General features: G+C 41.4%; 2 protein-coding genes across 5 annotated transcripts in view; both read right to left on the bottom strand.

Annotated features, from left to right (window-relative positions):
* Window positions 1-61: 61 nt before the first annotated feature.
* LOC109905361 (RNA-binding protein FUS-like) lies at window positions 62-24,092 on the bottom strand. 2 transcript variants are annotated; one of them, XM_031790388.1, is made up of 16 exons: window positions 23,963-24,092; window positions 23,178-23,208; window positions 22,373-22,409; window positions 22,200-22,266; window positions 22,020-22,107; window positions 21,745-21,848; window positions 19,716-19,863; window positions 12,963-12,997; window positions 12,366-12,398; window positions 12,050-12,195; window positions 9,710-9,839; window positions 9,525-9,629; window positions 1,234-1,354; window positions 1,008-1,087; window positions 722-860; window positions 62-473 (listed from the first exon to the last, which is right to left on the bottom strand). In XM_031790388.1, exons 1-16 carry the CDS (start codon window positions 23,970-23,972, stop codon window positions 434-436), a joined length of 1,314 nt encoding a protein of 437 aa, XP_031646248.1. In that variant the 5' UTR covers window positions 23,973-24,092; the 3' UTR covers window positions 62-433. The 2 variants fall into 2 exon arrangements, with proteins under 2 accessions (XP_031646248.1, XP_031646249.1); XM_031790389.1 differs by lacking the exon at window positions 12,963-12,997 and having other exon boundaries at window positions 23,963-24,070.
* Window positions 24,093-25,285: 1,193 nt separating this feature from the next.
* The window catches only part of LOC109905358 (NADPH--cytochrome P450 reductase-like), a 37,211-nt gene continuing 34,764 nt past the window's right edge, over window positions 25,286-27,732 (bottom strand). For all 3 annotated transcript variants that reach the window (XM_020502672.2, XM_020502674.2, XM_020502676.2), the window contains one exon: window positions 25,286-27,631. In XM_020502672.2, coding sequence (XP_020358261.1) covers window positions 27,487-27,631 — 145 coding nt within the window. In that variant the 3' untranslated portion in view covers window positions 25,286-27,486. The remainder of the gene's footprint in view (window positions 27,632-27,732) is intronic.

Genomic DNA, 27,732 nt, shown 5'->3' with positions numbered 1-27,732 from the left:
ACCCACACATTCAATATGTATGTAGATTCCCACTAGAACTTTGAAGTAAAACATACAGGAAGACACTAAGATCAGAACAGTTTAATATCATTTGGAAAAAAGAGAAACCCAAGTAAAACAGTTCATTTCAATTTTACAAAACAATGATACGAAGTCTTAGAAGTCTACCTCACAATGCCTGGACTTAGAATCGGGGAAATGAAAATAAACAAAAAAACATGACATTTGACCCTGCCCACTTCAACAACCCTGCTTATCAGCCCAAAAGTCCTTTCACAGTAGTTGCACATCTTTACCCTGACCTCCCGACAAGACAGATCAGAAGCAGTACATGTGATGCATTGGTAATGAAAGGAATGCAAATCAAAGTGTATATCAACCCCCCCCCCCCCTTCCCCTAACCCCTGGGCTGGAATGGTGTCCATGTGAATCCTTAGTATGGCCGGTCTCTTCTGTCTTCTCTATGGTCACCTCTGAGGGAAGAAAACAATAAACCCATAGTAAATTATACCATGAAGGCATTGGCATTCAGTCAGATAATGCTGACTGGTGTTGAGCTAGCTTAATATAAAAATCACACATTACTACGAGCAAAAAAAAGGAAAAAAAAAAAAAAGTGAATCTAATTCAATATTCTACAGTTCACTTTCACATCTCAGGTATACCCTCTTCTGGTCAAATATTGAACTGCATGGGAGGGAAATGACAGTAATCGATTTACCTTCCTCCCATCTTGTAGCCCCTGTCACCACCATATCCACCTCCGCCATAACCACCGCGGTCACCTCCACGGAATCCCCCACGGCCTCTGTAGCCGCCGCCCCTGTCACCACCATAACCTCCTCTGCCGCCACCACGATCTACAAACATAAGCCAGCTGTTAGAGCAAGTTCTCCAACAGAGAAGAAGTAGTTTATAGTATTAGTGGTTAAACGACTCAACTTCCCCCTATAGTCTACTTGAAACGCAGTTCTCTCTACCACAGGCTCATAGCCATCATTACATACCTCCTCCGCTGTCCCCTGGTTTCGGTGTGCCACACTTGTTGCATTCGTATCGTCGTGCAAAGTTCATGTTGCCACAAGAACTGAAAAGGAGAGGGGAACAATTGTCAACCATCAAAGATGTAGCCACTTCATATGAGAACATAATTTAGTGGCACATACAATGGATGACTAATAAATTGTTTTAATTGCACCAGTCCTGCTTCAAACAAAATATTGCAATAAATACCTGTTAGGACATGGCCAGTCCCCTCCCTTAATGTCAAAGTTGGGTCCACCACCACCACCACCACCACCACCTCCTCCGCCTCCTCCTCCAAACCCACGTCCACGACCACGGCCCCCAAAACCTAAATAGCGACATCAAATACCACTTGCTTCAACAACGGGGTTCGAAGAAAGCTCAGTTTATTCTTTAGGAGTAATTTCCCAGAAACAAAGAATTAGTCTGGCTTGCAAAAGCAGAAACACTTTAAATATTATACCACTTACTTCTGACTTCTATTTATTAGTTTGGCGTGCAAAGCAGGAGTCCCTACTTTAAAAAATTACACATTTCTTATTATAGTTATTCTTTAGCATTCCTCTTACACCATTTAAGCTAGGAACGCCGTTAACTTTAAAATGTGTGGACTGGTCTGGACCTTTTAAACTATTTGTCTAACTTTTTAAGCATTCTAAAAATGGTCCCATTGTGACAGGACATCCAACATTCCATTCACTGTAAATGCAATAATGCAACTTGACACAAATCAGCTAGTTTGACACTTTGCCAACTTAGAGAAGTTTGTATAAAATATTTCTGCTCTGCTATTAAAATCTGAACAAACATAATCTACCGATCAAACAAAAGTAGTTTTTTTAACAGCATCAATAACATTTCCGCAAACTTTTAAATCAAAATTGAACACTTTCACAGGTTAGAATAAGACTTAATGCTCTACTTCTCCGCTATTCAAATGTGATATCTTAAAAAAATAAATAAAGCGGATTTAGAAAACTCATTGCATTTCTGCCAAGCAAGTGTAATTGAAAAGTGTTGCAGGACTTTCGACTTAAACTTAGAAGGTATGACATCTTGGTCTACTTCTCTGCTATACAAATCAAAAATCTGAACAGAAATATTTACTACCAATCAAAAGTTATAGCTGTTTGTCGGTGTTGAGTGACAAAAAGTAGCTAGCTAACGTCAGCTTAAAACTATGGATAGTCACAGATGAGCCCATGGGGGAGCATAGGAAAATGAGGGTGAATAGGGTGATTGAATTTTGAACAATAGTGTAATGAAGGGGTTGGAACCCTATTATAATTGTTAGATTTATTATTTTTTTAACGTTGGGAGCGCTATAGCTCTGAAGTGGTAAGGCATACAAATATCAAACTTTGTGGGATGGTGTAAAATTATGCACAAATACATCTGGTTACACGTGGTGCAACTGCCAAATACTGGTGCTATAAACCACCTTCGACTTCAAAGAGGTTAGCCCCGCCTCCTCATTCAACCTACAGTCTTGGAATTTGGAACAAAGGTTACTCTACCCAAGGAACAAACTTGCCTCTTGGACCAATGATGTCACTGTGATGGATCAGCCACCATTTTGAAAATGGAGTATGTGGCATCTTTTGACACCACTAAAAAGATTTCTCCAAAACTTTGTGTACAGTACCTATAGACCAATATCTTCATATGTATAATGAAACAGGACCTGGAACTGGTTCAGGGAACAGAACAGAAAAATAAAATGTGAAGGATCAAACAGAACCTGTAACGAAAGTGATCCATACCGTTCCGGAACAGAAACGTTATTTTACGCTCCAGGCATTGTTTTCCTATTCCCACAACAAAACGCCTATGGAAAGCCCTCTGTCACTCAGAAACAAATGGGCGTCTGCTTGCAAGCTTAAAATCGTTTCCAGAACGTGTGCAGGCTACCTTCTCCTCGCCCTTCTGAAGTATATGCTACTGTAATGACGTTACAAGCTTGATTTAGAAGGCAAGATCATCTGAATTAGCTAGAAAAAAAAAGTCTATTAACTTTATAATGCTAATTAAGGATACTATAGGCCTATTTATCACATTTCACAAAATACACAAGCTGGTCAGCTAGCTAATTTAAGATTACTAGTTACCTAGCTCAAAGAACATTCAAAAGTTCCTACACAGAAGCCACTCCTCCGAATTATAATTCCATGTGGACCAAATTTGGAGAATGCATGACATACTGTAAGATGCCCAGCGAGTCAAGCCTCCGCAACCCTCTTGCACCCCCCCCCCCGATTTATTCATACATTTTGTTGTGATCTAGCCTGAATTCAAAATGGATTAAAATAAAATAATTCTTACCCATCTACACACAGGACCCCATAATGACCAACAGATCCACTGATATCGCAATCTCACTCAAGACTGCCCTTTCCCACGCGGACAAAGGGAACACCTATGGGAGAATGCTGTTCATTGACTACAGCTCAGCATTCAACACCATAGTGCCCATGAAGCTCATCACTAAGCTAAGGGGACTCTGGGACTAAACACCTCCCCCTACAACTGGATCCTGGACTTCCTGACGGGCCGCCCCAGGTAGTAAGGGTAGGCAACAACACGTCTGCCACACTGATCCTCAACACTGGGACCCCTCAGGGGTGTGTACTTAGTCCCCTCCTGCACTCCCTGATCACCCACAACTGCGTGGCCAAACAACTCCAACACCATCATTAAGTTTGACGACACAAGTGGTAGACCTGATCACCGACAACGATGAGACAGCATACAGGGAGATCAGAGACCTGGCAGTGTGGGGCCAGGAAAACAACCTCTCCCTCAATGTGAGCAAGACAAAAGGAGCTGATCGTGGACTACAGCAAAAGGCGGGCCGGCCCCCATTAACATTGATGGGGCTGGAGTGGGTCGTGTGTGTCAAGTTCCTTGGTGTCCACATCACCAACAAACTATCATGGTTCAAACACACCAAGACAGTCATAAAGAGGGCACAACAATCCCTTTTCCCCCTCGGGAGACTGAAGATCCTCAAAAAGTTCTACCGGTTGCATCACCGCCTGGTATGGCATCTGCTCGGCATCTGACCGTACAGCCCAGTACATTACTGGGGCCAAGCTTCCTGCCCTCCAGGACCTATATAATAGATGGTGTCAGAGGAAAGCCCAAAAAATTGTCAGAGACTCCATTCACCCAAGTCATAGACTGTTCTCTATGCTACTGCACGGCAAGCGGTACTGGAGCGCCAAGTCTAGGACCAAAGGGCTCCTTAACAGCTTCTACACCCAAGCCATAAGACTGCTGAACAATTAAATCAAAATGGCCACTGGACTATTTACACCCCCCCCATTTGTTTTGTACACTGCTGCTACTCGCTGTTTCTTATCTATGCAGTCACTTCACCCCTACCTACAAATGACCTCAACTCAATTACCTCACGCACACTGGCTCGGTACCGGTACCCCCTGTGCCTTCAAGCCTCGTTATTCCATTGTGTTACTTTAGTTTAATTTGGTCAATATTTCCTTAACCAACAGAGCAATTCAAGAAGAATTAAGGGTTTGTAAGTAAGCATTTCACTGAAAGGTCTACACTTGTATTCGGAGCAAGTGACGAAGTGAAAACATGTTTGCAAAATGTACAGATAATTGAAAGTAAGTACTCACTTTGTAAAAGCACCTCTGGCAGTGATTACAGCTTTGAGTTTCTGGTTAAGTCTTCAAGAGCGTTCCACACTTGGACTGTGCAACATTTTCCATGATTCTTTTCCCATAATTCTTCAAGCTCTGTCAAATTGGTTTTTGAGCAATGGTAGAAAACTATTTTCAGGTCTTGCCATAGTTTTTACTTAAATCTACTTGGAAATTCTAACTCAGCCACTCAGGAACACTCACCATTTTCTTGGTAAGTAACAAGATGATGTGGCCTTGTGTTTTAGGTTATTGTCCAGCTGAAAGGTGAATTCATCTCCCAGTGTCTGGTGGAAGTCATACAACCAGGCTTTTGCCTGTGCTTAGCTCCATTCCATTTCTATCCTAAAAAAACTCCAGTCCTTCATGATTACAAGCATACCCATAACATGATGCAGCCACCACCACTATGCTTAAAAATATGGACAGCGGTACTCTAATGCGATGCATTCACAACAAAAGTTTGTATTCAGGAAAAAAATGTTAATTGCTTTGTCACATTTTTTGCAGTATTACTTTCAGTGCCTTGTTGAACAGAATGTACGTTTTGGAATATTTTGTACTTTGTACAGGCTTCCTTCTTTTCCCTTTGTAATTTATGTTAGTATTGTTGAGTAACTACAAAGTTGTAGATCTAACCTCCGTTTTCTCCAAACACAGCCATTAAACTCATTAACTGTTTTAAAGTCACCACTGGCCTCATGGTGAAATCCCTGAGCGATTTCCTTCCTCTCCGGCAACGGAGTTAGAAACGACGCCTGTATCTTTGTAGTGACTGGGTGTACTGATGCCATCCAAAGTGTAATTAATAACTTCGCTATGCTCAAAAAGGGACATTCAATGTCTGCTTTTTTTTTATACCCATCTACCAATAGGTCCCCTTCTTTGCAAGGCATTTGAAAACCTCCCTGGGCTTTCTGGTTGAATCTGTGTTTGAAATTCACTGCTCGACTCAGGGACCTTACAGATTCTTGTATGTGTGTGGTACAGAGATGAGGTAGTCATTCAAAAATCATGTTAAACACTATTATTGCACACAGAGCGAGTCCATGCAAGTTATGACTTGTTAAACACATTTGTACTCCTGAATTTATTTAAGGTATCCATAAGAAAGGGGTTGAATACTTAAAAGCTGAAATGTCTTGCGTTCATTTTTAAATTAATAAAAATAACGAAAAACAAATCCACTGACATTATGGGGTATTGTGTGTAGGCCAGTGACAAAGAAAATCTCAATTTAATCCACTTCAAATTCAGGCTGTAACAACAAAATGTGGGAAAAGCCATGGGATGTGAATACTTTCTGAAAGCACTGTACTTCCATAGTTATTTTCACTGGTACCGGGCTACCATCAGAGGTGTCTTGTGGTCATCCTAGAGAAAAACGGACATGTGCGGGTTCTTGAGACGCTACAGACGTTTTGGTAAGACGGATTTTCGGATTGTCTCATGGTCTGACAAACACCCCTGTAGCGCCGCCACCTTCCACCGCAGATGCAAAGGCTAATAAATTGGCTTACATGCTGACCACACTGCCCGGCATCGCATGCGTTGCAAAATAAACGCACATACCTGTTAGTCAATAATTTCATTCAAACTGCTCACACGAGTGTCTGCGTAGCCAGGTGATAAAAACACAACTTTGTACTATTTTAGATGCTTGACGCAGTGCAAGTCATTGGTTTTTAGGAGCATACACCCACGTGGGTGATTGAGAGATGGAGTGGCGGGTGACCCCGATTCATTTGATGGTGGTAATGCACATCAAAGTCAGTTGCCAACTGCCATATAAAATCCACATTAGAAAACAATTAATAAAAAGGGGGAGACTTAAGTTTACAGTAGAGAACACACAATTCTGTATGACTCAACATGGGCCAAAATTCTACAAAGAGCCTGTCCCCCCCCAAAAAATACAAAAAAAAGGACCATATACATCTCAGCTAAAATAACCCAATGTTTCTTTTCCAGGACAAATTAGCTATCAATAGCAAGCTACCTAAATATCCATGAATGTTTCGACCCGTCCCCAAATTAATATCGTTGGCTAACAGGTTTGGCATTTTAATGTCATGAACATGTCTGGTGGGATAGACAATATACATGGCACACACCAATTAGATTTCTGCGAGGGTACAGACATCAACTCTTATGGGGTTATTAATACACGTGAATTTATCCCAATACTTTTGGTCCCCATAATATTAAGTTACACGCACTCCCCCACCCCCCAATACTTCTGGAGCTCACTGAGTATAGCAAACATTAGGAACACGAACCTGATTGAGTTTCATACACCCCTACCCATCGGGGAATGGATTCTACAAGGTGTCGAAAGCTTTCCACAGGGATGCTGGCCCATCTTGACTCCAATGCTTTCCACAGTTGGGTCAAGTTGGCAGCATGTCCTTTGGGTGGTGGACCATTCTTGATACACATGAGAAACTGTTGAGCACAAACTAGTGCGCCTGGCACAGACTACCATACCCTGTTCAAAAGCACTTCAATATTTTGTCTTGCCCATTCACCTTCTGAATGGCACACATACATAATCCATGTCTCAAGGCTTAAAAATAATTTGTTAACCAGTCTCCTCCCCTTCATCTACATTGACTGAAGCGGATTTAAAACTTCTTGTGACTCCCAAACCCGCATGCGGGAGCGTAATCATCGCCTGAAACTAATTAGCTTAACGCAAAGGACATAAATATCCCTAGAAAATATTCCTATTCATGAAAATCACAAATGAAATATATTGAGACAGCTTAGTCTTTTGTTAATCACCCTGTCATCTCAGATTTTCAAAATATGCTTTACAGCCAAAGCTAGACAAGCATTTGTGTAAGTTTATTGATAGCCTAGCATAGCATTTTGTCCAGCTAGCAGCAGGTAACTTGGTCACGGAAATCAGAAAAGCAGTCAAATTAAATAGTTTACTTTTGATGAGCTTCGGATGTTTTCACTCACGAGACTCCCAGGTAGATAGCCAAAGTAAATTTTTTCCCAAAATATTATTTTTGTAGGGGAAATAGCTCCGTTTGTTCTTCAAGTTTGGCTGAGAAATCGCCTGGAAATTGCAGTCACGAAAATGGCAAAAAATATTCCAAATTAGCTCCATAATAGACAGAAACATGGCAAACGTTGTTTATAATCAATCCTCAAGGTGTTTTTCTAATATCTATTCGATAATATATCCGCCGGGACAATTTGATTTTCAGTAGGACCGATTGGAGTAATGGCTACCTCTGTATTTTACGCGAGAGTCACCCTGGGATTCTTCAGGTGACCACTTACGCAATGTAGCCGCCTACGGCTATTCTTCAACAAATACGTAAAACTACGTCACAATGCTGTAGACACCTTGGGGAATACGTAGAAAACGTAAGCTGGTTGATGGCACATTCACAGCTCAATAGGGACTCATTGGAACGCAGCGCTTTCAAAATATGGGGCACTTCCGGATTGGATTTTTCTCAGGCTTTCGCCTGCAACATCAGTTCTGTTATACTCACAGACAATATCTTTACAGTTTTGGAAACGTTAGTGTTATCTATCCAAAGCTGTCAATTATATGCATATTCTAGCATCTTGCCCTGACAAAATATCCCGTTTAAAACAGGAATGTTTTTTTTTCTCCAAAAAGGAAAATACTGCCCCTAGAGCTGCAACAGGTTTAACAAGTGACATCAATAAGGGATCATAGCTTTCACCTGGTCAGTCAGTCATGGAAATACCAGGTGTTCTTAATGTTCTGTATACTCAGTGTATATAGATATTTAAAACGATTGAAACTCAGTCAGCATTTCAAAGTATATCACCCAAACCTGGTTCACGCCAGAGACACCAAATCATCGTTGACATGATCAGACAATCCTATCCACAAAAATACTTTAGAAGAGCTGAATTTTTCCATCAAGGAAAATGTCCATCTAGTATTTAGCATCAAGATAATTTATTCCATTACCTATTAGGGGCATGCATCTTTCCCTTTCAAGACAATTCGATCTAGATACATGGGCCACGGTAGGTATTCATTTGAAACGATGGAGGTGCGATTCTGTTGGACTAGAGTAACGAACCCATGAGATTTCATTCGATGCGAATAAATGCGCTAACATTTATTGCCAAAATATAAGTATTTGAAAGAAAAAGGTAAAAGAAAATAAAAACTTTCAGAGTTAGGTTCTCTTTTCCTCCCAGCCGCGTTGACCATGTAGCGCAGCTCTCAAAAGTGATTGCTGTCCTTGTTATGAAATCAACTTTACCCTGAATCTAAAAAAAGTACTCAATACAGTGTTTAAAGCAAAACTACTAAAACTATTGCTGATGGTGAACCTGAAGAATCAAAATAAAATCTAAATGATGTAAGCCCAGATCAGCAGGTAACCAAATTAGTAGCATACTTTCATTCTGGTAAAACAGCATTTTCAACAGAGCATGATGACAATTACATTGGTTCACACCAAGCATCTGCACAGACGGGGCTCTCTACCTGTGCAGAGCACATGCCACTTTGCCTTTCCATTCTTCAAAGTGCCTTATTCGGTGGTAGTTAAATCAGGAATAGTCCTACCAACCAGTTGGTCAGCATGCTGTGTGAAGAGTTGTACTGCCCGATGCATGCTACAGTTGGGTTCTCAGAATGATGCACTCATATCTTAAATATTTGAACCAGATTCCGATTCGTATCTGAATTGTTATACCTTATTGCCTACCAATGGATTTAAAGCTTATCTTTAGCACAAAGATAACCTTGTGTTTTTAGGAAACTCACCCGCGGGTAGTTACCGCAACATTTGAATGGTTTGTCACCAAAATGTGAATGAAACGTACCTCCTCCGCCACCTCTTCCTCCTCCTGCACCACCACCCCTCTGCGTGAACTCAGCTCTTCGGGTGGCAAAAGACACTTTGAGGGGTTTCCCTTGGAATTCTTTGCCTATAAGAAAATTAGACATGGATGAGAATGTAACAGAAGAACTGAACACAGCATAAGCGGAATAAAGAGTACACCCTTACCGTCAAACCACTCAATGGCTGCTTTGGCGGAAGGTGGATCATCAAATGAGACCGTGGCCTCTCCTTTCAGTCTTCCAGTAGCCTTGTCAGAGTACAGGTTGATCATGGGCAGGCCAGTCTTCTTGTTCAACTATCAAGACAGGACACAAAGATTAACACTAGGACACATAAATCTGGCTTGCCATTAAGACTGGGAATTGCCAGGGAACTCATGGTAAGTTATCACGACACTTAGGTGCCAACACATTATGTGCCAAAATCCCTGCTGCAGTGTGTGCAAACCTGGTCAAGAACTACAGGAAACGTATGATCTCTATAATTGCAAATAAAGGTTTCTGTACCAAATATTAAGTTATGCTTTTCTGATGTATCAAATACTTATGTCATGCAATAAAATGAATTACTTCACAGTTGAAGTGTACCTATGATAAAAATTAGACATGCTTTGTAAGTAGGAAAACCTGCAAAACCGGCAGTGTATCAAATACTTGTTCTCCCCACTGTATATCAAGAGGACAAATTAATAACCGATTAACATTGGCCTACTAATCTAGTCTAACAACTTTCTGTGAAGGATGGTATTAGCGGAACAGCTCTCTGCCATGTCTGTTTCCACCCACGCAGCAACGCGCACTGAAGTACTGCAGGTCTCTTTGCTCGCCAATGCACTCACGCCGACTACCTTTGTGGAGATCAAAAAATGTGCGGGCAAGAATGTGCTTTTGCTCAGTTGACTAAACGCTGTAGCTAACTACCGCCGTCATAATGACACCTTCATTAATGAGCCAACTCCAAATTTGGTTGTGCTTGACTAAATTTCGGAAAATGCATTTGTAAACCTTTCCCCCACACAGTGCTATCAACAAAGTGGAGAGCTGCCAGCCAGCTCGCGGGAGGAAAATTGTACGCTAGTACAACGAGCTGGAGCGCTAGCCATTTCTCCTCTGCCAAGTCTTCCGATTGGCTCCAACTTCAGACGGCCGAGTCAAAAACCACAATGCGCCAATAGAAGCCCATTTAAAGGTCAATTTTTGTACCAGCGTACTTTGACCTCAAATTGCGTGCACGGTATGCAAAATGTGTGCAGGTTGGCAGGTCTGATATGCCGCTCCCCGTCACTAGTAGCCATGCAAGTGTACAGGGAGACGCACTCCCCATCCAGAAACAATCCCTACATCCTAGCCACTTACATGAAATATGACCAAATGCATGCTTTTCAACCGGTCGCTGCCTGCACCTGCATGCCCGACTAGCATCACCACCCTGGATGGTTCCGACCTAGAATATGTGGACGTCTATAAGTACCTAGGTGTCTGGCTAGACTGCAAACTCTCCTTCCAGACTCATATCAAACATCTCCAATCGAAAATCAAATCAAGAGTCGGCTTTCTATTCCGCAACAAAGCCTCCTTCACTCAAGCCGCCAAGCTTACCCTAGTAAAACTGACTATCCTACCGATCCTCGACTTCGGCGATGTCATCTACAAAATGGCTTCCAACACTCTACTCAGCAAACTGGATGCAGTCTATCACAGTGCCATCCGTTTTGTCACTAAAGCACCTTATACTACCCACCACTGCGACTTGTATGCTCTAGTCGGCTGGCCCTCGCTACATATTCATCGCCAGACCCACTGGCTCCAGGTCATCTACAAGTCTATGCTAGGTAAAGCTCCGCCTTATCTCAGCTCACTGGTCACGATGGCAACACCCATCCGTAGCACGCGCTCCAGCAGGTGTATCTCACTGATCATCCCTAAAGCCAACACCTCATTTGGCCGCCTTTCGTTCCAGTACTCTGCTGCCTGTGACTGGAACGAATTGCAAAAATCGCTGAAGTTGGAGACTTTTATCTCCCTCACCAACTTCAAACATCAGCTATCTGAGCAGCTAACCGATCGCTGCAGCTGTACATAGTCTATTGGTAAATAGCCCACCCTTTTCACCTACCTCATCCCCGTACTGTTTCTATTTATTTACTTTTCTGCTCTTCTGCACACCAATATCTCTACCTGTACATGACCATCTGATCTTTTATCACTCCAGTGTTAATCTGCAAAATTGTAATTATTTGCCTACCTCCTCCTGCCTTTTGCACACATTGTATATAGACCCCCCCTTCGTTTTCTACTGTGTTATTGACTTGTTAATTGTTTACTCCATGTGTAACTCTTTGTTGTATGCTCACACTGCTATGCTTTATCTTGGCCAGGTCGCAGTTGCAAATGAGAACTTGTTCTCAACTAGCCTACCTGGTTAAATAAAGGTGAAATAAAAAAAAATAAAAAAAATAAAATCTAGGCCCTATGGGGTAGGGGCTAAGGCGTTGCCAATCCTTACCTTAATAATCCCAATCTGTTTGAAGTAGTTGCCCACTTCATCACTTGTGACATCTTCTCCCAGTCCCTGGACAAAGATGGTGTTGTTGTCAGAGTTGTCCTGCTCCCCACCGCTGCCGCTACCTTGGCTACCACCGCTACCTCCAGCTGGGGACAAACACCGAGGTACTAGTCAGCAGACGCATCACTTCAAACAGCCTGTTGTTCTGTGGCATTTGCTTGCGAGAGACTAGAGGTCAGTGTTAGGCTGGCATGATTGCAGGAATAGTCAAACCCTAGATTGAATTTCAGGGTAGCAACAAGCAAGTGCAACTCACTTGGTTCATCCCTTGAGCCGTAGTCTCGGGGACCTGAAATACATCAAAGAGGAAAGGTGGGAAAAGCCATGAGAACATGCACTTTGTACACTACACAACCTCATTCAACATCCATACAAGAATTCATCAACTCTACCAATAGTGTACACACACACACGAGGCTACGTTAACATTTAGAATAAGGCCGTTTACAGCTTTCTGCTGCAGTGTTGAGACATTTGCGTCATTCATATAATCACTCAACACCTTGCAACATGGGTAGAAATGATTTGAGTTTAGAAGATTAAAAAAAATAAGAGCTCTCTCCAGTTTCATTCTTCGCCACAGCACACTTCTCATCCTTTGTCATTTACATTCAACCTTGTCCTCATGCAACAATACCATTATGTATAAACTTCAGGCTCTCTTGTGCTTAACCCTAAAGAGCATTTATGAGAAATCCCCCTCCCTAAGAACAAATAGGTGGAGGTCTGAGGTTTTGACAACAAAATGGTGGCATTCAGTTTGTTCTGCTTTCTTTCCTACTCCCTTTTTTCCTCTTTTCCTAATCAACCTTTTTCCTCCCCAACCGAGACAGTTCTGATGCTCGTCACTTACCACCGAAATTTTTGTAGCCACCACGGTCACCACCTCTGCAGAGGAAAAATTGTAGATATGATGGGTTTTCTTTGTCCCAACAGAGCTCAAAGCTCCCCTACATCCCCATCAGTATGCACTCCTGCCATGGTGTGCGACTATTGTGGAAATGTCTTCCCACTCACATGGGAAAGTGTTAGGTCTGGGATGTTTTAAGATCAAAATGGACAAAACTAGGCAAAATGCCCACTATATACAGGTAGGTTCTGATGAGTGAAGGCTCTGATGGCTAATGTGTAAATTTAGATTGCTACAAAACCAGATTATCTTAGAGTATTCAGTTGGATTTAGTTTTGGATAAAAAATAAAAAGTTATAATAAAAAATAAAAAAAGTACTGATAGGTCGAAATGGTTTGAATAGCTGCGGCACTCGACAAGTCGAGCGTTCTTCCATTGAGTGCTTATATATGAGCTCCATTAGCTGAGGTCCAAGTTTTATTTCATTCACTGATACCTGTAGTATAAAATGTAGATCCAAAGTTAACACAATACAAATGTCTCCATGTCAAATATACAACACTTGAATGAAACCTGTTGATGTACAGCAGCTTACAATGTTCCTTGGGTATAACTTGTGAAAATCAGGTCACTTCAATAACAGATCATTCTGGGGCATTGTTTAAGGTGCTCATGAGGCGGTTCTCAAAGCAACCGGGAGGGGGGGGGGGGCAAAAATAATCCTCATTCCAGCTATAATATAGTCTTAACTTCGCACAGAGTACCAATGAATGGTTTTCAATAGTGAAAAGCATCCATAATAACAGCCAGCAGGATTTGTAGCAGATCTTAGGCCACGTTTGATATACATGTGCTGAAGCATTACAATGCTCCTCTGATGTCTATTACTTGTCAGGAACCATGAAAAATGAAATCTCGATGGTCAGAAATTGAGAATGTGACAGCACTGCGGCAGAACTACTGTACTCGTTATTCAATGCCATTACCAAAGTGGTTGTTAAAAGCTTCCAGTTACAAATGTAGTCTCAATTTCAAATGATAGCCAAGGATAAGAAAAGTAACCTTGATAAAATAATGGTTTAGGCTACAAGTCTTCTACACTGAAAGCTACTTGGCCAAGATCTATAATTGCTTGTCAACTACAAAAAGTTTCCAGAACTGCCATTGTAGATAGATTGCAATGTGAACTGATGACTGGCAAGCAACAAATTCCTGACTATTATATTCAACAGCCTTGTTAAATGAAGATGTACAAAAGCTGGGGTCTACAGGATCCTTGGCTGGTGAAGTGACTCAATCCTCAACACCCTATGTACTTCATAAAGGGGGTCAGGTGAAGTGTCCACTTAACTCCTTGCACCACAGGAGTCAGTAGCAGACACCCCATGTCATCTGTCCCACAAGCCATTTGAGCTTCACATGAATTGAAATTCACTAGCAAGGCCATAATCAGCCAGAATGTTGCATGCAAATTTATGATTGAGATGGAACACAGGTTATATCCTTACAAGTCATTTAAACCACAAATACAATTCAATGAGTGAAGCATATAGCACATCTAGGGCTGGGCGATATCGAATTAATGTTTAAGCGCGATGTTCCAAATTCTGTATCTCAAGATAGTTTCTCTTTTTGGTTTTTCTTTTTTATGAGCGTTGTGTCTTTTGGTCTCGTCTCCTTCACACACAGACACCAAGCCCCTCAACCTGCCACTCACAACAAAAGACGAGATATACTATTAAGTGAATTAGGAAAGTATTCAGACCCCTTCCCATTTCATTAAAGCCCTTTTCTAAAAATGTATTAAATAATTTTTTCCATCAATCTACACACAATACCCCATAATGACAACACGAAAACAGGTTTTTAGAAATGTATTAAAAATAAACAGAAATACCTTCACAAAAGTATTCAGACCCTTTGCTGTGATGCCTCGAAATTGAGCTCAGGTGCATCCCGTTTCCATTGATCATGCTTGAGATGTTTCTACAATTTCATAGGAGTCCACCCGTGGTAAATTCAATTGATTGGACATGATTTGGAAAGGCACGCACGTCTATTTACGGTTCCGGAGTGGACAATGCATGTCAGAGAAAAAAACCAAGCCACGAGGTCGAAGGAATTGTCTGTAGAGCTCCGAGGCACAGATCTTGGGAAGGACACCAAAAAAAAAGTGTCTTCTGCATTGAAGGTCCCCAAGAACACAGCAGTCTACAGTAGTCTTAAATGGAAGAAGTTTGGAACCTCCAAAAACCTTCCTAGAGCTGGACGCCCAGCCAAACTGAGCAATCAGGGGAGGGCCTTGGTCAGGGAGGTGACCAAGAACCCGATGGTCACTGACAGAGCTCCAGAGTTCCTCTGTGGAAATGGGAGAACCTTTGACAAGAAAAACCATCTCTGCAGCACTCCACCAATCAGGCCTTTATGGTAGAGTGGCCAGACAGAAGCCACATGACAGCCCACTTGGAGTTAGCCAAAAGGCACCTAATGGACTTGAACCATTAGAAAATCTTCGGCCTGAATGCCAAGAATCACGCCTGGAAGAAACCTGGCACAATCCCTACGGTGAAGCATGGTGGCAGCATTATGCTGTGGGGATTTTTTCAGCAGCAGCGACTGGGAGACTAGTCTGGATCGAGAGAAAGATGAACGGAGCAAGTACAGAGAGATCCTTGATGAAACCTGCTCCAGAGCGCTCAGGACCTCAGACTGGGGTGAAGGTTCACCTTCCAACAGGGCAACAACTCTAAGCACATAGTCAAGACAATGCAGGAGTGGCTTCGGGGCAAGTCTCTGAATGCCCTTGAGTGGCCCAGCCAGAGGCCGGGATATGAACCTGAACAGCTCTGGAGAGACGTGAAAATAGTTGTGTAGCGACGATCCCCATCCAACCTTACAGAGTTTGAGAGAGTCTACAGAGAAGAATGGGAGAATGTCACACCTCTATTTGGGGACTGTCTTGTAGCGCCATACCCATGAAGACTCGAGGCTGTAATTGCTGCAAAAGGTGCTTCAATAAAGTACTGAGTAAAAGGTCTGAATACGTTTTTTTTTTTTTACACACACGCAAACATTTCTAAATACCTGTATCTGCTTTGTCATTATGGGTTAGTGTGTGTCGGAAAAAACAATTTGAATTAGTTTTAGAACAAGGCTGTAACGAAATGCGGAAAAAGTTAAGGGGCCTGAGAACTTTCCAAATGCACCGCATATGCAAAATTATGTGGACACCCCCTCAAATTAGTGGCTTTGGCTATAAAAAAAAATAGAGCACACAGCCACCATAGACAACCGTTGGCAGAAGAATGGCCTTACTGAAGAGCTCAGTGACTCATCGTGGCACGGTCATAGGATGCCACCTTTCGATCAAGTCCGTTCTTAAGATTTCTGCCCTGGTCAAATGTAAGTGTTGTTACTGTGAAGTGGAAGCGTCAAAAAGCAACAAAGGCTCAGCAGCAAAGTGGTAGACCACACAGGCTCACAGAACTGGACCACCGAGTGCTTTAGCGCCTAAAATAGTCTGGCCTCTGTTGCAACACACACGCCGGAGTTCCAAACCTCCTCTGGAAGCAACATCAGCACAATAACTGCTCGTCGGGAGCTTCATGAAATGAGATTCCATGGCCAAAAAACCCCGCACACAAACCTAAGATCACCATGCACAATTCCAAGCAAGCTGCTCAAGTTGTGTAAAGCTCCCCGCCATTGGACTCTGAAAACACGTTCTCTGGAGTGATGAATCACACGACCTGCCCCAATGCATAACTGGAGGGGGAATAAGGGTCTGGGCTGTTTTTAATGGTTTGGGCTAGGCCCCTTAGTTCCAGTGAAGGGAATCTTAACGTTATAACTTTCAAAGACTTTTGACAAATCTGTGCTTCCAACTTTGTGGCAACAGTTTGGTGAAGGCCTTTTCCTGCCTCAGCATGACAATGCCCCTCCCCAGGCACAAAGCGAGATCCATACAGAAATGTTTTGTCGACATCGTTATGGAAGAAATTGACTTGCCTGCACAGAGCCCTGACCTCAACCCTTTGGGATGAATTGCAACGCCGACTGCCCGACCTCACTAAAGCTGTTGTGGCTAAATGGAAGCAGTCTACCCAGCTGTTGCATCATCTAGTGGAAATCCTTCCCAGAAGAGTGAAGGCTGTTATAGCTTCTTGGGGGAATCTACTCCATATCAATGACCACGATTTTGGAATGAGATGTTTGATGAGCAGGTGTCCACATACTTTTGGCCATGTAGTTTAACTTTGACAAGCAGTTTAAAAAAAACTACTTGCATTTGATGTTGTCTAACAGAATCTTTCATATTGACTAACGGTTACATTATTTTACAGTAATAGACAAGAACTTACCCTTATGTCTCAACTCCCAAAATGTAGAACAGAGCAGACCCTACTAAAAACAAGAGTATCAACAAACCTGTTGAGTAACATGAATGCTCAGTTTGTCGCGTGCAGCACCATGTACCGCTAGCATAATTTTAGCCAGACTTACTGTATGTGCTAGCTGACTGGTCTGTTTCATAAAGGCTCAATGAGCATAACAAGACGCATTTACAGTTGAAGTCAAAAGTTTACATAGACCTTAACCAAATACATTTAAACTCTGTTTCACAATTCCTGACATTTAATCCTAGTAAAAAAAAAATCTTAAATCAGTTAGGATCACCACTTTATATTAAGAATGTGAAATGTCAGAATAGTAGATAGTGATTTATTTCCGTTTTTATTTCTTTCATCACATTCCCAGTGGGTCAGAAGTTTACATACACTCAATTAGTATTTGGTAGCATTGCCTTTAAATTGTTTAACTTGGGTCAAACGCTTTGTGTAGCCTTCCACAAGATTCCCACAATAAGTTAGGTGAATTTTGGCCCATTCCTCCTGACAGAGCTGGTGTAACCGAGTCAGGTTTGTAGGGATCCTTGCTCACACAAACAAACACTTATTCAGTTCTGCCCACAAATTTTCTATAGGATTCAAGTCAGGGCAACTTTGGAAGTATGCTTGGGGTCATTGTCCATTTGGAATACCCAATTGTGACCAAGCTTTAAACTTCCTGACTGAGGTCTTGAAATATTGCTTCAATATATCCACAATTTCTTCCTCATGATGCCATCTATTTTGTGAAGTGCACCAGTCCCCCCCTGCAGCAAAGCCCCCCCACAACATGATGCTGCCACCCCTGTGCTTCACAGATGAGATGGTGTTCTTCGGCTTGCAAAACTCCCCCTTTTTCCTCCAAACATAGCGATGGTCATTATGACTAAATTGTTATATTTTTGTTTCATCAGACCTGAGGATGTCTCCAAAAAGTACGATCTCTGTCCCCATGAGCAGTTGCAAACCGTAGTCTGGCTTTTTTAATTGGTGGTTTTGGAGCAGTGGCTTCTTCCTCGATAGGAGACAGAACGCGTCTCCTTCCTGAGCGGTATGACGGCTGCGTGGTCCCATCATGTTTATACTTGCGTACTATTGTTTGTACAGATGAACGTGGTACCTTCAGCCGTTTGGAAATTGCTCCCAAGGATGAACCAGCCTTCGAGGTCTTCACATTTTTTCCTAACGTCTTGGCTGATTTCCCCATGATGTCAATCAAAGAAGCACTGAGTTTGAAGGTAGGCCTTGAAATACATCCACACCTACAATTGATGTCAATTAGCCTATCAGAAGCTTCTAAAGCCATGACATCATTTTCTGGAATTTTCCAAGCTGTTAAAGGCAGTCAACTTAGTGTATGTAAACTTCGAACCCACTGGAATTGTGAGACAGTGAATTATAAGTGAAATAATCTGTCTGTAAACAATTGTTGGAAATATTACTTGCGTCAAGCAAAGTAGATAACACAAAATTTGGGGAGTGGTTGAAAAATTAGTGTTAATGATTCCAACCTAAGTGTATGTAAACTTCCGACTTCAACTGTATATAAAGGAATGGTCAACTTGTTCTCATTCTGAAAAATAAGCATCCTATCCAGGTAGGCCACCTGATTCCAATATTTAAACTAAGTGAACAGGCAGGCTGTTCCAAGAGTTGTAGATGGACATGTGGGTCTATTAATAACAGTTCAACTGTTCTACCTTGTTAGCAAGCAAATAGATCTTGAAATAAAAAAGATCCCCTGGCTACTCACTAGCACATGGGCTTGTGCTTGAGAAATTGAGCCCTGTGCTAATTTTCTATAATGCCTGCTACAATAAGTTGGTCATTATTAGTGGATGTGCGTGGTTAAATTTGTAACAAAAAAATGAATTTTTCATACAGACTTGAAAGCCAGAAATCTGTGTTTATCGCAAAAAAGCAGGTGAAACTATTTTGATAAAATAATGGTTCTTATGGTTGTGGAAGGCTTATTTGTAACCTTGGTATAATTTTACAAGCCCTGAATTCATTCGATTATTCCTGACCACTTGAAATTCAGTGTGTTGACCTTTAACTGTGCAACAAAGCGTAGAGAAAACTTATCAAAAATCGAGATATGATTAATCGTCCATGAGTTAGAAAAAAAATCTAAATATGAGTTTAGGCCATATCGCCCAGCCCTAGGCACACCCCAGGTGAAAATTGGTGTGGGGGGAGGGGGGCCTATAGCAGGAAGGGGTAGGGGTGACAAGGTATTAGTCCATGTGGATGAGGTGTGGGGTGATGGATCACAATGGGTTATATCATGCATTGCGTTGGAAGGAACATCTACCTGGCATGGGTGTTGCAGAAGTACCTTGCGGGTGGTCACGCTCTGGAACTTACCCCATACCGGATGGAGGGCCGCCTCTTCCACCCCTGTCGTATCCCCCGCGCTCGTACCCACCACGCCCTCGGCCTCTATACCCGTCAGAAGAGCCCCTGTCTGAGCTCCCATCATCTCCACCATACCTCCTGCCCTGACCGCCTTCACCTGGGGCAAAACACAGGCACACAAGCCTTTTGAGTTATGTGGTGTTGTCTTTCTTTGCGCACATTTGTATTTCCTGTTATATATATATGAATGGCACTTTGTTTTATATGTATGAGATTTTTCTGCAAAGAAGTGATTTTATTATTATTTATTAATGGGTGTCATTCAGACGACATCTTAAACAGTCCAATCTTAAACTGGCCGATCAACCTTGGCTATAAAATCGGTGATCCTCCAAATCATAATAAACAGACTGAAAAAATCTAAGTATGCAGATCTTTGCAGGCCATTTGATCAAGAAAAATCATTGCCATGTAATATATGCAGTGCATACGGAAATTAATCAGACCACTCGACTTCCCACATTGTCATGTTACAGCCGTATTCTAAAATGTATTACATTTGTCCCGCACCTAAATCTACACACAATAACCCATAATGACAATGCAAAAAAACTGGTTGACATTTTAGCAAATTATTTGAAATTAAAAACTTTAAATATCACATTTACATAAGTATTCAGACCCTTTACTCAGTACTTTGTTGAAGCACTTGTCAGCAATTACAGCCTCGAGTCTTCTTGGGTATGACGATACAAGCTTAGCACACCTGTATTTGGAGAGTTTCTCCCAATCTTCTCTGCAGATCCTCTCGAGCTCAGTCAGGTTGGTAGGGGAGCAACACTGCACAGCTATTTTCAGGTCTCTCCAGAGATGTTTGATCAGGTTCAAGTCCAGGCACTGGCTGGGGCACTCAAGGACATTCAGAGACTTGCCCCGAAGCCACTCCTGCGTTGTCTTGGCTGTGTGATTAGGGCAGTTGTCCTGTTGGAAGGTGAACCGTCGCCCAGTCTGAGGTCATGAGTACTCTGCAGCAGGTTTTCATCAAGGATCTCTCTGTACTTTGCTCCATTCATCTTTACCTCAATCCAGACTAGTCTCCCTGTCACTGCTGCTGAAAAACTTCCCCCACAGCATGATGCTGCCACCACCATGCTGCACCGTTGGGATGGTGCCAGGATTCCTCCAGATGTGATTCTTGGCATTCAGGCCAAAGAGTTCAATCTTTGTTTCATCAGACCAGAGAATCTTGTTTCTTATGGTTTGAGAGTCCTTTAGGTGCCTTTTGACAAACTCAGTGGGCTGTCGTGTGCCTTTTACTGAGTGGCGGCTTCTGTCTGGCCAATCTACCACAAAGGCCTGATTGGTAGAGTGCTGCAGAGATGGTTGTCCTTCTGAATTGCCTTCTGCACTGGAGCTCTGTCAGAGTGACTTGGGTTCTTGGTCACCTCCCTGACCAAGGCCCTTCTCCCCTGATTGCTCAGTTTGGCTGGGCGTCCAACTCTAGGAAGAGTGTTGGTGGTTCCAAACACCTTCCATTTAAGGATGGAGGCACTGTGTTCTTGGGGACCTTCAATGCAGCAGACAGAGAGATTGGTACCTTTCCCCAGATCTGTGCCTCGACACAATCCTGTCTCAGAGCTCTATGGACAAATTCCTTTGACCTCATGGCTTGGTTTTTGCTCTGACATGCACGGTCAACTGCGGCACCTTATATAGACATGTGTGTGCCTTCCCAAATCATGTCCAATCAATTGAATTTACCACAGGTGGACTCAAGTCAAGTTGTAGAAACATCAAGGATGATCAATGGAAACACGAGGCAGCTGAGCTCAATTTCAAGTCTCATCGTAAAGGGTCTGAATACATATGTTACGTTTTAAAAAAAATATATATATATATTTTTTAATGTGTTATGGGGTATTGTGTGTAGATCGAGAAAAAATATATATTATCCATTTTAGAATAAGGTGTAATATAACAAAATGAGAAGGGGTCTAAATACCTTCCGAATGCACTGTAAATTTATACAATAACTAACCTTCACTTCGACCTTTGTAGCCTCCTTGAGATTGTCCATAAGAACCGCCACCAGCGGTGCTGCCATACGAACTTGGCTGACTGTATGACGACTTGTCAGCACCACTATACCGTGAGAAGTTTTCACAACAATTATTCCCGAGACACCAACAAAGACTTTAATAATGAACAAAACAGATTACTGAAAGGTAACATTTGCAATGAGATTAGAGCAGTAGAAAGGCAACATACATAACGGCAAGGAATACTATGTTCATGTAGTGCCAGTGGCCTTACCCAGCAGCGGAATCCGAACCTTGTTGACCATAGCCATCATAGGCCGGCTGGCCATAGCTTGCTGCCTGTGTTTGGCCATAACCCTCAGCTGGAGAAACAAAAATGGAAACGTTATGTATTATAAACAGCAACTTCTAGACCTCAAATAATTTCACAAGACTCTCCATAAATTGAACATACCAGACTGTCCATAGCCAGCATAACTCTGTCCACCATATGAGCCACTTCCATTTCCTTGACTGTAGCCCTGCAATACGCATTTAATTGTCATTATATGAACAAAGGTGGGATGAAAGTAACATAGAAAATAGTTTCATAAAATACTCGGTGAGAAATTGAGGCTCCACACATACCGGCCCACTCTGCTGAGCCGGAGGATAAGATCCATAGCTGTGGGAGGGAGAGGTAAAGTTAGATATCTTAGAGATTCTCCTGAACTTTCGTATACTTCTTAGCCTGTAGTTCTGAAAATAGCACGCACGAGCCAAAAGTGGTGCCCGAAAATTGCATACTGTCTCACATGTGCACCACGTCATTGCCCTGCCCATATGTATAATCTCTAGGAACTCTATTTACCAGATGTAAAGTGAAATATGTCCCTTGCTATCAAATAAACATCTGAATCCAACTTGTCTGAACAACACCATATTCCTGTACATTTAGACAGCAGGCTGCCATAAGACCACACACTTCACATTCTACCACTGTATACACAGCAGGAATATGGTGTGGTTGGGACAAATTGTATTCAGACTTATATTTGATAGCAAAGGTCACATTTCACGTCTGGTAGTGCAGTTCCTTGAGATTATATATATGCCTCTTGCAGGAAACGTTTTTGTGCGTAGCCAGCTATATTTTGGTAGGGTTATTTTCCGTCGCCACCCACCAATACAATTCAGGGAGCGCAACCAATACAGACTCCCTATGTTGCGCCCCAAAGCTACCATAACTGGGGATGTGACCTACTATCAATTAATTTACCCGTTAAAAACATATCCGAATAGATATTTAAAGTGATCAAGCATTGTGTGGCTAATTGTATAGTTTACAAAAACTATTATGCAATTGCTTAAGTGGTAACTAAATAGATAGCGAAGTTTCATGGCAACTTGAAAGCGCCGAGTGGCTAATGTATTCATTGTGATTTCACGTTACCTTTGAGCGCCAGGCTGACCGTAGCCCGAATCTGTGAACGAGAAGGATATGGGTGATTGGGTGGCAAAACTGCTACTACTAACGTTCGCTAGCTGGTTAGCCAATGAGCCATCTAACTGTTAGCTAGCCATTGAACATGTTTCCGAATATGAATAGCAAAGATCACACCAATAGGACGTAAACCTGTAACGTTAGCTAACTTATCTCGCTATATTACTTTAGCTTATTTCGATATCAAGTCAACTTAGTTTGATAAGTTGTGACTTAAATTAATGTTGTTCTCATCTAATGTGATCATAAACAATGCATGCAAGTCAATACGAAATGTATATAACTACCCGGTGGAAATAGCAGGCCTTGGATAGCTGGCGTTAGCTAGCTAACTATCGTTGCTAATAATATGCGTGATACTCGTAGACTAGCTAGCTAACGTGAGCTTGCTAGTTAGCACAGTGCTAACAGGACCACGCTGCACGACAAAAATGGCGGTCAATTCTCATCTAAAAAGGGAAACTACACAAGAAAGATGGTTGAGCGAGTCAAAATAACTAAGTCTGATTTTACAGAAAGCGGCAGACGTTATTTTCGAAAGGGTAATACATTCGCCAACAAACTATGGCTAGGGTTCATTCTCTAATGGTCGCGCTTGAAAGCTGGCAAAACTAACGCTAGTTTAACTAGCTAACTGAGCCAGCAGTCTCATTAAATGTTTTTTTTTTATACAAATGTGACACACAAAATTCATATTGAACACATCGCATACACTTAGTTCACAACAAACTTACCAGAGGCCATTCTCCTCCGTTCTTCTTCTTATTTTTTTCGATGAATCACTTTTCAACAAATTAAAAACCCGGTAACAGCAGCGCACAGTCGCACATACACTGCGGCAATTGTGAACTCTAACCTACTGCTGGGATGAACCAACTTTTGAGTACATTTAAGTTTTTTCTTACGCATAATAATTTGAAACCAACTACACTTCAAAACATATGTGTTGAACATTGTTATGTTCGTATTGAATACATGTGTCATAACTAGTGACACGGCACATGTTATACGGTAGTTTGCTAAAAAGGAATACCCCTATTGTTAAATAATTGTGTGTTCCATGTAGAGCCGTTTTCTTCTTTCCCTTTGATTTCCATCTTCAACAGCCCATTGCGTGGGAACGATCTAGCCCAGAGGTTTATACTATAACGCAGAATTCAAGGATTTAGCTAACTTGCCAAAATATTCTGAAATAATTTTGTATTTTTTAGAAAGATGAAATTCAACTGGCCATTGTATCTTTGACTCAACAACCAGAAATACATGAGTTTAGCTTTCTTTAAAGGGAAGTTCACTCATTTTTCACGTGGCCTTATATTCACCCTTTCTGTGCTTGTAGTTTATACCCAAACAGCTTCTTAAAAAAAAAAAAAATGTTTTGGGGGGTTTTTTGAGAGAAAATTGGTTGTCTCATTTTGCTTAGTCCAAAATAACTCATATTACATCCAAATCTGATAATGTCTCTGCACTCAATTATTTATTTTTTCCACTGTGCCACACATCCATGTTTGAATGATGCTCTTTACAATCAAAATATGGACAGTAGAACATTCTTTCCAAAAAATTGTGCAGAGACATCCAGAATGATTTCTGATGTAATATGAGTTGATTTGGAGTGTTTTATAACATGCTTCTAATGCATTGTAGTCTATGGGAAGTGATGACAAAACAAAATATAAAAAACTGTTTGGGAGATCAACTACAAACACAGAAAGAGTAACAATAAAGCCACATGTAAAAACATCCCCTTTAAAGAAACAAAATCTCTATATATTTCTGGTTATGAAAGTTAGCTGATTGATCCTGCTTTGTAGTATACCCCCTTGTTGACCTTTTGTGTGTGTAATATACTTAAATTGATACTAGTTGTGACCAGTTATTATGCCTGTTCATCTCTGGTAAAGGGTAGACAGCATCCACGTAGGGCCTCCATCCATCAAACATACTTTAATCCATCTGGTCTTCTTGCATCGATCCATCCTTCCATTTAATAATTGAAAATAGCAATACAATTTCATTTTCAAAAATTTGATCAGATTAACAGGACATGAACAAACTTGACTATTTATTCAATATTTTTTATTCATTTTAAAAAGACATGCCAAGTTACATTCATTCAGTTGAGACACGTATTACTTTATAAAATGGAATGTGGACAAAAAAAGTAACAGGAATGGAATTAATCTCTTCACAGAACATGTTTTCTCTCCAATATTTTTGAAAAATGTCAGTGAAGTGAACAAAGGATGCCAAATTTAAATGGGAGACAATTGAAAAGAGGTGGTAGAAAATAAATCTCGACAAGTTTGAGCAGCATCCGTCACATTTAACACCCATACGTAAGTGTGATATATCATCCAGTACTTACACTGATTAGTGTACAAAGAATATGAAATAAAGTTGACACTTAAAGCCAACTAGCTGTAGAAATCTACATTCTCAGGGCACAGTGTTAGGTTTGCATGATAAAAAAAACATGTATATTTGAATGCTTGCTACTACGTGTTCAGTTTTTGTTACATCGTAAACTGGATAATGCCGAGTATTTAAGTAGAGATATGCATATTATTTACTCATCCCCCCCTTTCAGGCTTACTTGTTTTTTCTATGTCAACCATTTGCATTGCATTGCCATTTGTTTTGTCACCAAAGCCCCATATACTACCCATCACTGCGACTGGTACGCTCTTGTTGGCTGGCCACTACATTTTCGTCGCCAAACCCACTGGCTCCAGGTCATCTATAAGTCTTTGTAAAGCCCCACCTTATCTCAGCTTACTGGTCACCATAGCAGCACCCACCCCTAGAACGCGTTCCAACAGGTATATTTCACTGGTCATCCCCAAAGCCAACACTTCCTTTGGCCGCCTTTCCTTCCAGTTCTCTAATGCCAATGACTGGAACGAATTGCAAAAATCACTGAAGCTGATCTCCCTCTCCAATTTTATACATCAGCTGTCAGAGCAGCTTACTGATCACTGTACCTGCACACAGCCAATCTGTAAATAGCACACCCAACTACCTCATCCCCATATTATTACTTACCCTCTTGCTATTTTGTATCTCTACTTGCACATCAATCACTCGTGTTAGTGATAAATTGTACTTGTAATTATTTCACCTCTATGGCCTATTTATTGCCTTACGTCCTTACTCTTCTACATTTGCACACACTGTACATAGATTTTCTATTGTGTTATTGACTGTACGTTTATGTGTAACTGTGTTGTTTTTGTCGCACTGCGTTGCTTTATCTTGGCCAGGTGGCAGTTGTAAATGAGAACTGGCCTACCTGGTTAAATAAAGGTAAAATGAAAAAAATTGGTAATTTATTTTTGCATCATGTATACAAATTCTACAGGGAGCCTAAAAATCATTTTCATTGATATTTATATTTAACAAAGGCAGTCTTGTGGAAAATAAAAGCTAATAATTTCTCCTCAATAGAGGGATTGACTACTTATTTACAACATGATACTTTTTTCATGCCTTGCTAAAGGTTACTGTGATTGATTAGAAATGTACAGTAACATCCTCATTGCATAAAAGGCTATATATCCCTTATCCAAATGCAAAAGGTAAACAAACACTAATATTTTCAGTTACTGATTTCGGAGACAAAAAGATCTCACTTTTTATTTCACAAATCAAAAATATTTATAATGTATTCTGAATACACTTTTAATACCCAGATTAGGTAGGTCAACTTCCTAAAGAAAAGACTTGCACTGTATGAGTTTTGTATATAAGCCCCACCCCCCCACTTTGCACCGTACAATTATGTACAGCTATAATATATTATCTCACTCACGATGTCGACAAATGTGATACTCCATTTGACACTGCCAAACTGATGGCCGACTGACATAAAATGTCCAATCAGAATGGAGGATAACCAACCATTATTGTGGTGCAAGAGTGCTTGTGTTGCTCCATGGAAATAAAACAACAGAGATGACGGCAGCGATATCCTTCCCCAGTGGTCACAAATCCTGGTCCCAGAGAGCTACAGGGTGTGTAGGCTTTTATTCCAGCTCGGCACAAACACACCCATCTGAACTAATCAAGGTCATGATGATAAGCCAATCAATAGAATCAGACATTTTAGTGCTTGGCGGAAACAAAAGCCGGCACACCCGGAAGCTCTCCAGTACCAGGGTTGGTGACCCATTATAACCATTACTGACACAAACTGGCACAAATAACAACGCAAGTTTAAAAACAAACAAACATAGGATGTGGTTGTATCCTAAGGGTTTTAGCTCCAGACGTCCTGTGAGTAACGTCCCTTGGTCATCAGTTTCTTGATGTAGTCGGTGGCCTGAGTGCGTGTCATACCGCCCAGCTCCTCTGCTATCTCATAGAAAGCTGTCTGCACATCCCTGGCCATGTTCCGCGCATCCCTAAAAACAGGAGCATTTCTCTATAAGATATTTGTCTTTTAACCCTTGTTTGAGGATTTTGTGAATTCAGGAGTGCTTTCAAGAAATATGTCAACTCAATT

This window comes from Oncorhynchus kisutch, linkage group LG15 (genome assembly GCF_002021735.2).
Source record: "Oncorhynchus kisutch isolate 150728-3 linkage group LG15, Okis_V2, whole genome shotgun sequence".
Taxonomy (NCBI): Eukaryota; Metazoa; Chordata; class Actinopteri; order Salmoniformes; family Salmonidae; genus Oncorhynchus; species Oncorhynchus kisutch.
Note: the sequence above shows the minus strand (reverse complement) of the source record. Positions and strands in the feature narration are given on the sequence as shown.